The sequence below is a fragment of the Lynx rufus genome, unplaced genomic scaffold (genome assembly GCF_022079265.1).
Source record: "Lynx rufus isolate CCGP_SWC_20201006 ecotype Redwood Valley unplaced genomic scaffold, mLynRuf1.p SCAF_22, whole genome shotgun sequence".
Classification (NCBI taxonomy): domain Eukaryota; kingdom Metazoa; phylum Chordata; class Mammalia; order Carnivora; family Felidae; genus Lynx; species Lynx rufus.
In genome coordinates, this window is record NW_025814837.1 from 10,559,180 (window position 1) to 10,571,710 (window position 12,531).

A 12,531-nucleotide genomic window follows, 5' to 3' on the forward strand; every position below is an offset into this window, starting at 1 on the left:
ACATGTAGGAATTAGCAATTGCTGAGGTAAGGCATACTTAGAACACCAACATCAGTGTTGAAGTGGCACTGGAAAGGAGAGAAGATAGAAACATTCCCAAAGAACTGGTAGGGCTTATGGACCATGGGATGCCAGGAGGGGAAAGGTCAGATGGTGTAAGCTTGGCTTTCACGGACAATTGGAGTGCTAGTCATAGAAACAGAAAATTCAGCAGGAGAATGTCACTGCAGTGAGAGGGTGTCTGATGTTCATTTTATTTTTGTAAATTTTTAATGTGATTCTAAAATTTGTGGTAGATAGAAAAGCTAAAGAAGAATTTATCCAAACACGAGTGTTATTTGAAGTTAAAGGAAATATGGCTATTACATGCAATGGTGTAAGGTAAGTGAAGTAGGCAAGGAACAGAATCTTATGGGAAATGCTCATATCTGTGCAGGGTACAGAAAGAAGAAGTCTAAAAGCAGAGGGCTCCAAGAGCCCAAGGGAATAGAGAATCAGGGGACCAGGCTGTGGGTGCAGAGCAGATTCTCTCGGTGTCAGAATGCTACAAAGTGGTGATGATTGTGGTGGTTGTGGTGGGTTGATGAGGAAGCTGAGTTCAGAAAGGAGAGATTGGATAAGCAGGTGGAGAAGTAGTAAGAGAGGAAACAGAATCTCTGGAGTGGAATGATAAGAGGTTAGACAAAGAGGGAATATTTGATGGTTAATGTGCATAGCAAGGTGAAGGAGAATGGGAACCGAGAAGGTCATGGGTCATTACTAACTTTTGCTGGTGACATATGCCAAATCATGGGAGTCAAGGAATGAGTTATTGAGAAAGTGGAAATAGTAATTGTAGATTACACTTTCAGTTAGGAGATAAAAGAAATGTGGGAGGTAAGATATAGTTTGAGGGGTTAATTAGATCAAGATATATTTTTTAAGTTTATTTATTCTGAGAGAGAGAGAGAGAGGGAGAGAGAGGAGGGGCAGAGAGAGAAGGAGAGAGAGAATCCCAAACAGGATCTGTGCTGTCAGCTGTTAGCGCAGAGCCCAATGCAGGCTCGATCCCATGAACCAAGAGATCATGACCTGAGCTGAAATCAACAGTTGGATGCTTAACTGACTGAGCCATCTCAAGGCATATTTTTTTAATGTTGGGAAATCATGACCAAATATACGATCTAAAGGCAGAGGAGAAGGGGGCTGTGGAGAAAAAGTGATAGGAGGAAAAAGGAGAAAAGGAGAGGAAAGAAATCAAGGAACAGTTACAGTTGTGATTAAAAGAGAATAGGAATGGCTGGATCAAAATGTGAATAAAAGAGACTTGGTAATGAGGTAGATTGTTTCTTCCTTTGATACAAAAGATCAGAAGAATTCAATGAAGAGAGAAATCATTTTGAGGCACAATTAGAGGAAAATTATGCACATACCTGTTCCACAATTTTGTGGGGTTGGAGTGAGAAGAATTGGGAAGGGTGAAGGAAAGTGACAGGAAGCCAACTCATGCCATAAATGTTAGGGAACACTTGAGCACAGAAGGCTAGAAACAGAGGCAAGCAACTATTAGTCTGTAGTTGATGAAGAGTTTGAAGACCAACTGAGATGAGGAAGCAAGAATATGATGTGCAGGCCATCTGTTTTGAGCCTTTTTTTTTTAACTTTTTTTTTTTTTTTTTAGCATTTATTCATTTTTGAGAGTGAGGGAGACAGAGCATGAGTGGGGGAGGGGCAGAGAGAGAGGGAGACACAGAATCCGAAGCAGGCTCCAGGCTCTGAGCTGTCAGCACAGAGCCCGATGCAGGGCTCGAACTCATGGACTGCAAGATCATGACCTGAGCCGAAGTTGGATGCTCAACCGACTGAGCCACCCAGGCGCCCCAGTTTTGAGCCTTTTTTAAAGTAGAACTTGACGTGGGGCGCCTGGGTGGCTCAGTCAGTTAAGCGTCCGACTTCAGCTCAGGTCATGATCTCGAGGTCCGTGGGTTCGAGCCCCGCGTCAGGCTCTGTGCTGACCGCTCAGAGCCTGGAGCCTGTTTCGGATTCTGTGTCTCCCTCTCTCTCTGACCCTCCCCTATTCATGCTCTGTCTCTCTCTGTCTCAAAAATAAATAAACGTTAAAAAAAATAAAGTAGAACTTGACAGCCTAGGAGTGGGAAGAAAAGGAATGATAGGGCTGTCCTCTGGTTGGGGATTGTTACCAAGGCTGACTGGAGATTCAGGGAGATGATAAGGTACTATTGTGAACTCCGGTGAGACAGGGAACAGAGTGAAACAGGGAGAGACTGGAGAGAGACTAGGACAGGTAGGCAGGGTGCAGAGCAGATCTGCAGGTATGTGTGTGTATGCGGGGGTATAAGAGGGAATGGGTGTGTGGTGGGGATTTGGAATGGCACCTGAGCCCAGGAAGGGAAAAAATGCATATTAGAAATTCGGCAGTAGGGCATCGTGTTTCTTCTTAATTCACTTTCTTCCTCACGTGTACTTTTACTAGATATCAGCAAAATATCTAGACATAGAAAAGAAGTTCAGTATTTAATAGAAGATGGTTTTATTTGGGTGTGAAAGATGTTTTATTTCATACTAAATAATGTCCCTTGAGAGTCAGGTTTTTTGGTGTTAGAAAATTAGATGATTCTGGAAAGAGGGTAAGGACAAGTAAAAATCCCACTAAATCCCACTACTTGGAGATTGCCACTGCTAATATTTGGAGAATTCCTTTCAGGCTTTTTTTTTTTCTTCCAAAAACACATACTCACATAAGTTGTAATATTTTTTTTTTGACCAAAGGAGAATTATATTATAATACACCATTTGGTAATTTGTTTTTTTCATTCAGTGATTATTGTGGTAGAGTTCCACATCAATGAATACATAAAGACATCATATATTTCGAAGGTTGCCTTATATATCACTTTAGTAGGTAGCTTCCATTCAGGTCATTGAGATGTTTGGAAAACAGAGAACGGATAGTGCTGTACGTTAAACTCTGATACGTGATTGTCAAGCACTGTCCTCCAGCGGGAGGTTAACTGGAAACACTGCCTCGGTGGATGCCGGAAGGTTGGTGAGCCTGGCACGTGAGCCCTCATCTCATGTTAAGAGATTCTTGTTCCTCATCTTCAGCTTCCCACCTGTCTCTATTTTCTCCCTTCCCTCCACTTCTCTTCTCTCTCTCTCAAACATGGAATAGGTCTCTATTTAATTTTTCTAGAATTTCTCATGTATACCTTGTATATATTTTGTTAGATTGATACCTAACAGTTTAATTTGGGGGAGTATTAATTTATTTTTTTTTATATGAAGTTTATTGACAAATTGGTTTCCATACAACACCCAGTGCTCATCCCAAAAGGTGCCCTCCTCAATACCCATCACCCACCCGCCCCTCCCTCCCACCCCCCATCAACCCTCAGTTTGTTCTCAGTTTTTAACAGTCTCTTATGCTTTGGCTCTCTCCCACTCTAACGTCCTTTTTTTTTTTTTTTTTTTACCTTCCCCTCCCCCATGGGTTCCTGTTAAGTTTCTCAGGATCCACATAAGAGTGAAACCATATGGTATCTGTCTTTCTCTGTATGGCTTATTTCACTTAGCATCACACTCTCCAGTTCCATCCACGTTGCTACAAAAGGCCATATTTCATTTTTTCTCATTGCCACGTAGTATTCCATTGTGTATATAAACCACAATTTCTTTATCCATTCATCAGTTGATGGACATTTAGGCTCTTTCCATAATTTGGCTATTGTTGAGAGTGCTGCTATGAACATTGGGGTACAAGTGGGGGGAGTATTAATTTAAATGGTATTGTGTTTTAAATTTCAAATTCCACTTGTTCATTGCTGGTATATTAAAAAGCATTTGACTTTTGTATATCAACCTCGTATCCTGCAGCCTTGTTGTAATTGCTTATTAGTTCCAGGAATTGTCTTGTCAATTCTTTTCGATTTTCTACATAGACAATCATGTCATTGCACTTGCGTTTAAAGAAAAGTTGGGAAAGCTTTCTTGCTTGCATAGAAGCTTATTTATTGTTAACTGATTAAGTGCATCTCCACTGAAAACTATTATACAAACATGTTTATTGTGGAGTATAACGTATAGCTTTTAGATATGTTCCTTAGGAGTACCAAATCTATTCTCGTTAAGACTCTTTCCTAACTAGTTATCCCCAATTCTCTTAAGATTGGTACTACAGTTTGAAGAAGTAACCAAATACAAACCTTATTTAAATCTGATATTATGTATATAAGGTAAAATAGCTTAGGGGCCATATCACAGACTTTTTTGCAAGAGCCAAATAAAATATGACATGATAGCCAAGGCAATTTTTATAAAACATAATTTGGATTGGGGTGTCTGGGTGGTACAGTTGGTTAAGTGTCTGACTCTTGATTTCAGCTCAGGCTCGAGCCCCCTAGTGGGCTCTGCACTGATGGTCTGTCTCTCCTTCTTTCTGTGCCCGCCCCCCTCTCTCAAAATTAAAAATTAAAAAAAAAATTTAAAAATACCACAAATTGGATTGAGTCACTCCCTTGCTTCAAACTTGCAAGGCAACTTCCCATGGCCATTAGAATGGAATTTAGACTGCCTTCATAGCAAAGAGGCTCTATCTGATTTGGCCCTGCCCTTCTCCCAGCTCTGTCCTTTATCTCTGTCCCTGATGCTCTCTGTTCTAGGACTCAAGTTCTCCCTTGTCTCAGGTTACTGAATCACCGCCGGGAAAGCTCAAACTTCTGATTTTCTTTCTTTCTTTCTTTTTTTTTAATAAAAATTTTTAATGTTTATTTTTGAGAGAGAGAGATAGAGCATGAGTGGGAGAAGGGCAGAGAGAGGGGGAGACACAGAATCTGAAGTAGGCTCCAGGCTCTGAGCTGTCAGCACAGAAGCCAACACGGGGCTTGAACCCACGAGCTGTGAAATCATGACCTGAGCCAAAGTCCAACGCTCAACCGACTGAGCCACCCAGGCATCCCATCAACCTTCTGATTTTCAAAACACTGGCCCTGTCTCTTTCTTAGTGAGATATACCCGAGTCCCCCATCCCCAAGCTCAGTCAGCATCCATGGCCACCCTTTGTCAATGGTTGTCAAATCCATCATTGTTACATCTTCCTCTGTAAGAGTCTTCCCAGCACTTTTTCAGTGTCTGATGTTATTTTGAAAAGTTAACCATTTACTTCTCTGTTATCTGTACCTGTCCACTACTCTACATGTTCCAAGAAAGTTGGGATTTTGGGGATCATGTTCCTACCCTCTCCTATCAGAATGCCCAGTGACTAGGCATGCAGTAAGTATTTGTTGTAGAAATGAATAGACCATCACTATAAAATTGATAAAGATATTAAGCCTTGCAAAAATCGAGGGTGGCATTACTAAAAATGTAGAAGATGTAAAGGGAAAAATATATGCAGATATACAGGTGTATGAGATAATCCACACAGTTCTTTGAGAGAAATTATTTCATGGTGGCTTTTGATATCTTTTCTTTTGGTTCATGATATGCATGTGGTCACTCACTATCCCTGCTCTTGGTTAAGCATTGAACTTGGAGCAGCCTCTGAATGGGTGGGCTGCCTTCCACGTGCACTCAGACACACTTCTGGGACTTACAGCGCTTGTTCCTTATCTTATGGAGAATTTTCTCTCCCTAATTTTAAGTGATTTCTTAGACTTTCCCATGCCTTAAATAGTAATTTTGTGAGATTTCTTTTCAACTTTTTACCTGATCTGTAAAACACTGATCTAATTATAAGTATGATAAATTTCCATGAGAAAATAACTATTTGATTAGCAGCACCCGAGAGAATGACTAAAATCATTTATCAGGCATTTGCACCATAGGACTTTTTTTTTTTAATGTTTACTTATTTACTTTTGAGAGAAAGAGAGAGAGAGAGTGTGTGTGTGTGAGCGGGGGAGGGGCAAAGGGAGAGTGAGACAGAGAATCTGAAGCAGGCTCTGTGCTGTTAGTGCAGCACAGAGCCCCACACGGGACTGGAACTCACAAACCATGAGATCATACCCTCAGCCGAAGTTGAACGCTTAACCGACTGAGCCACCAAGGCACCATAGGACTTTGAGCGTCAATGTGACTAAATTGTGTTTTTGTACAAATGGGCAGATGATAGATTAGAAAACCAGTTGGGGAGCAGTGACTTCAACTCTACTCCTTGCAAATACATTGGCATGAGGATAAAACAGCTAGAGGGGACTGCCTCCTACAGACAGGGCCATATGCTGGATCTGTGGTATGATTAAGGTCTTATTACACTTGATTTTTGCCACAGGTCTATCTATTTAAGAAAAATGAAATAATAAGCTTTGTTTGAAACCTAGAAGTTGGTTTTGTTTGTAATCTGTGTTTACTTTGCAAATCCTTGGGTGATTTAAAAAAGGAAGACAGGGGCACCTGGGTGGCTCAGTCAGTTAAGCGTCCGACTTCGGCTCAGGTCATGATCTTGCAGTTTGTGGGTTCGAGCCCTGCGTCGGCTCTGTGCTGACAGCTCAGAGCCTGAAGCCTGTTTCGGATTCTGTGTCTCCCTCTCTCTCTGCCCCTCCCCCACTCACACTCTGTCTCTTTCCTTCAAAAACAAATAAACATTAAAAAAAATGAACATTTTCAAAAAGAAAAAGGAGGACAAAATAATATTTGTACTTTATCACTGTCTCTTATTTAATGTTTTGTGTTCATAAAATTAGTTCTACCACATATACAGACTAGATGAAAAATGTAAGATTGATCATTATGGAGCCTTTTGTGCTTCAAATTGTGCAGGTATGGGAAGTTACACGGAGATATATGTTGTAAGTGAAAGTCTTGTTCTGATCTAAAAGGAGGACACAATAGATATTTTACTTTTGCTGAGTGATGATCTGGAATTTATTGCTAATCATGAATCTGCCAGAGGCTTTAGTGTTTAAAAATATGTTAAAATCTTTGAAGAAATAGAATATATGTGTAAAATTTAAGAGAACAAAATTTTACTTTCATCTTCTTTCTTTATATTTCCAAAATACATCTTTGGATTTACTGCGTTCTTATAAGTGATCTTGCAATAGCAGACAATTTTGAACATTAACATTGCCACGGAGAGTAACGTTTTTACAGTATTTTGAATTTTTGAGAATGTTTAATAATGTTTCATCTATCGTTAAAAATGATTTATAATGACCTATACACTGGCAACCCTATTGGGTCCTCTTTTAATATTGTTGAAAATAAATAATTGAAGATCATATGACTTGTAAGAGGACACTATGAATTTTAGAGTCAATTCTTTCTCAGTTCTGATATGGATATTTTGAATTATCGCTTGGCTCACTGCCCCGGATACTTTTGCAATCCATTGCAGTGCAACCTAGCAATGTTTTCCATGTGTGAGAGGTGTGACTTTTTTTTAAAGGGAGATTTGGGAGAGGTCAGCTTGATACTTCAGGTTCAGGTACATGTTCATCATGTTGACTTAAGGAAAGAATATATATGTGGAAGCTGAGTATGTAGTGAATGATTCATTTAAAACTATCTGTGCACTTATACCTCTGTATAAGTATGATCATGTATCTCAGGGTTACATGAGAAGCATGATCATGTATCTCAGGGATATGTGTACCCCAAATGAAGATTATTGTTATAGCAGCAATTAGGCTGATATCAAGTTTCTGAAATCTGTGTATATTTCTTTTTTCAATTATTTATTTATTTGTTTTTGAAAGAGAGAGAAAGAGAGAGAGAGAGAAAGAGGCAGAGAGAGGAGAGAGAAAATCCCAAGCAGGCTCCATGCTGTCAGTGCAGAGCCCGACACAGGGCTTGAACTCATGAGCCGTGAGATCATGACCTGAGCCAAAATCAAGAGTCAGACACTCAACTGACTGAGCCACCCCGGCACCCCAAATCTGTGTATATTTCTAAGTCAAATAGTTTCTGTCTCAAAATGGATATGTAGCACTAAATTATAGTTTAGCTTCATAAAAAGCAATGTGGTTTAGACACATTAGAGGCAGAAGAACTGAGGACGTGTCTTGACTTTGTTTACCAGCTATGTGACCTTGGATAAATCTCCTAGCCTCTCTCTGTTTCAGGTTCTGATCTAAAACGAACAAAAAGTGTGAAAGTGATAGGCACAGGAAATGCACAGTGTGTTCATAAAGAGGAAGAAAAGTGAAAGAGTTTTCTTCTGTGCTTTAGAGGGTATGTTCACAGCACACCCTGTCATATAAAAGTACTAGTCACTCATTTTTAAAGACTTGAAATTAGCCACATCAACCTGATCAGTCCTCAGTTTAAAGGGATAAAAGGAGTGTTTGGAGTTTATTTTATTTGCTCTTGTCCTCTTTACAGAACCCAGCTCAACTGAAGGATAGCAATGATCCATGGTTGCCCTGCGAATCTGTGAGTAGAAGCTCCTTTTCATCCTCTTGCTGTCCCCGACATTTTTTGTTTTTTAATTTTGGGAGGTTGCAACGTTAGATCCCGGGTTCTTATCTAGGAGAACTTATATCGTGCCTGTTGGAGGTGGTACACATCTGGTATTTCTGCTTCCTACTCAGCTGGCTCTACTGATGAGAGTCCCAATCGCCACGCTCTCCAAATCCTGTCCCTTTAAGGACAGGTGTTCTTGCAGGAACTCTGCAGGTTTTATTCTCAGGCCCTATGAAATCATGAGCCCTGTCAGGAGGCTCCTCACTTTCCATACCTGGGAATGGGTGTTTTGGAAGAAACATGAAATGACATTGTCTTCCTAAGTTGCACACAGTAGCCTAACTGTGTGAACATCAATTAAACTGTGCAAAATAGTTATGGGCTCCTGGATAATTGCAGAAATTCCTTGCCTATAAAAGTCACCATTTTGGAGCCTATGTAGGTCACGCACCATTCTAAGGTGTGGTTTGGTCTGAGGGCCTGGCTAAAAGGCATCACAGAAAATGGAGACTGTTGGACTAGTTACCATGATGGTGGAGTACATGAAAAAGGGAGTTAGAGGCACCTGCAGTTGAGGGAGCAGAAATAACCCAGAGAGATGTTTGGTATCCTGGGTGTGCTATGCTCTCTCTGGCCTAGTTGATGAGAAGGTTTCCCATCTTCCTTTTTTCTTTGGACGTCCTTACAATAAATTGAATTAACTGAAGTAACCTGAATAGGCCTTTTTCTGGCAATATAAATGTGCCTCAGAAGCTAAAACATATGCACCCGTGCTACTTACTCTCCCAGAATGAAAACTAAGATAGAGTATCTGCCCAGAAAGGGCTCTCACGTTCAAAGAAAGAGGAAAGCAGATATAAAAAGATACTGGAATGTTACAGACCCTGTAAAAGAAGCATGGATGGGATACAGCATTGGCCCAGTTGAGAGAAGGAGTCAAATCAGGAAGAGTGGATAAAGTTTTGGACGTGTAATATTTGGTTCAAATTACAACTGTACCACTTATAGTACATTTATGAATCATTTATGTCCTAAAGTTTATTTGTAAAATGAGGTTACTTCTGTTTATCCTTTAGGACTTTTGTTATGCGTGTGAAATGACTTTGTTAACTGTAAAATGTTTTGTAGGGTAAGGGGGTGAAACGAGCATGCAGTTCCAGACCAAATCCCTGAGATCCAACTCCTTGGTTGTCTCCATTTTAAACCATCAAGCTGGCTTTATAGCTCACTAAACCACATTAAAGTTGCCTATTAGGTGATAAGTGGGAAATATGGAGAAGTGACTTGGTTAGAAAGATGCATTAGAAACAAAATCCATCCATTCATTTAAGATTTTTCATTGATACATATTATGTGACAGGTACTGTTGTTTTTTTTTTTTTTTTGTGGGAGACACATTCCAACCTGTTATGATGTACCCATTCTAGGGAGAATAATAGGTTATATATACAATATCCAGTAGCCATCTAACTTTTGGCAAATTACTGAAGTTTTTCTGGGCCTGTTTTTCCTTGTCAGTACTTTCTCCTACAGAAAATACGGTGATTTTATACAAGATATTGGAATCCAAGTCATTATGTGTACTAACTGCAATATTAGACTACATACCATTCTTTTCCATGATGAGTGTATTTAAAGTAGTAGCTACTGAACCAGGATGTTTTTCATTTTTGTGACTTACCTTTTTGAAGTCAGTTTTTGAAGTCATTTGCACACCTCAGACTAACTTATTAATAAGCAGTTCTCTCCTGAATAATACTTATAAAAATAATTGAGTAAAGCAATTGGTATCCTCATAGGGATATGTCAGAGATGCCAAGTTCAAGCCTAATTATACCACTTTTGTTTATAATTGAAGGTATATCAAGTAGTGGCATTTTAGTTTATAAGCTGTGTAATTTTCCAAGTAGAAAGGAAAGGCAAATATTTCTCATGCAGGTCATATCTGAAGGTTTCACTCAGGTCACTCCTTCCAGAAACCCTTTCATCAGAGGTGTTCTCTGTGTGTGAAATATTCCAATATTCCAGCTGCTCTCCCACTTGGGAAAGGGAAGGAAGTATCCCTGCAACTCAAACAGCAGTTTCATTACTTTGTAAGGAACTCCTACCTGGATACTTGGGGACTAAAAAGGAGGCAGCTACTACTCAGGATTGAGAAGTTCTCTAAAAAAGAAAAATATCTTTGTAAAAGGGAAAACATCATTGAGTCTCAAGAACCATGAAATATTTTCAGGGCAGGATTTTTATCCTACAACTACATCTACATAATATCTACAAGGTAGATATTATTGAGAAGACTCTATTAAAATCTCAGGTCATGTTATGGTAATAATACTAGATATCTCCTGGGTTATAACATTTTTTTGTAGCCCAGTGTGAAGTTTGTAGGAATCTGAAGGCAAAAATAAAGATTTGCCTACTGGGATTAAAGTATATATTGTAATTCTCTAGTCAGTTATATTGACAACAACAAAAATAATAGAGGTGAGATTTGCTTCCATGGAACCTTTAGTGTTACATGTTGAAAGAGGGAGGAAAGCAGGTAAGTGAAAAAAGATACTAGAATGTAATAGACAATGTAAAAGAAGCATGGATAGGATACAGCATTGGCCAAATTGGGACGTCAAGGTTTTTGTAACAAGCAGTATTAAAACCAGTCACTTAATGCTACTTAGGATATTCTATTTAGCACAAATGAAAACCAAAATCAGATAATGTGTTTTTGTTGTGGTTGTTGTTAGTGGTGGTGTTCCCATAAGTCTATACACGTAGAGATTTGTCTGACAATAAAATAAAAAACAAATGACTGTTCTATATGGCAGAATCACATTGTTTTATGTGAGAACTAAATTGATAAGTGGCTAGGTTAGTTCTAAATATGTTTGTAAATTTTGGTGTCTGTTTTCAACTTACAGTGAGATAATATTTATATGCTTAGCTACCTACCTGCTTTATTTTCCAAGAGCAAGAATACTTAGTTGAAGTGTTTACATCTCACAGGTAGCATATGATCACCATATGTACCCCAAAATTCTTATCTGATAGAAACTACATAGCTGTTTTTTATGATATCATCTACTGGATAGAATACAGGTCTCTTACAGCTCACTTACTGCCTTAAGTGATTCTTTCTTAGTAAAACCTATACAATCCCCAGCATGACCCAAATCTGTAGATTCTGCGACTAAAGTTATGAAAATACTATTTGTGAGCCAGATGCAGACTTCTGCTACATAACTCTTCAGTAGAGGTAACTAAAGAATCTCAGAGTTTCTGCATTGGCAGGAGCTTAGTGACATCATGTCTAACAGTGTTTCCTGACGTGGGGCACGATGAGGCCCTGAAAGGTTGGGTGCTTTGGCCAAAGGTACACAGCCCCTTTGAGGGGAAGCTGTGACTCAACCCTGAGGCTTCTGAGTCTCAGTTCAGTGTTGACTGTACCTGACTACCTCAATCCATTTTACAGGAGAACATGATGAACATCCTTAGGAAGACGATGCCAAAGGGCTTACATGATAAAATGGGACGCCCTACTGTAGCCTTGAGTTTTGGGTACCATTTATAGATCATGCTAGTCAAAATCTTGTTTAAAGTACCTTGTGGATGAGATATAGATGACATAAAGTACCCATCTCTGAGAAGCTGCCACACCCTCATTAGTGTGACCTGCAATGATGCCCAGATAGCCTTTGATTTAGTTAATGAAAAAAGGGCAGAGTTCAAGAAACAAAAGACAACTAGGTGTGCCTATTTTCCACAACATCCATAATATTATATTGACTTTCCTTAACTTGTTCTAATCTTGAAACATTCTAGAAGTTTCTACTTCCTAATTGCACAAGTTATTAAGTGATACGTTAAAAGATCTATTAGAAATAGAAAATACCTTAAGTCTATCACAATTACTAAGAAATGCAAAACACAAATACTTTAGTATCAGTGGGGAGTAGGGGGAAATTAAGTATCAAAAACCTGAAAATTAGTAAGGATAATAAATCAATACTACCTAAGAGAGATGCTGAGAATCTGAAATATAATACCCTTTTAAGATCAAGGAGAAGAAAAATGAACTCAATAAAATTAAATGGTCATAAAACATGCCTATGCGGAGAATAGGAGGCAAGATTTAAT

The 12,531-nt window shown here is 39.1% G+C and overlaps 1 protein-coding gene across 1 annotated transcript in view; it reads right to left on the minus strand.

Annotated features, from left to right (window-relative positions):
- Positions 1-12,531, minus strand: part of DSG4 (desmoglein 4) — a 43,995-nt gene that overhangs the window by 29,821 nt on the left and 1,643 nt on the right. The window contains 1 exon segment of the mRNA XM_047086876.1: positions 38-186. Coding sequence (XP_046942832.1) covers positions 38-186 — 149 coding nt within the window.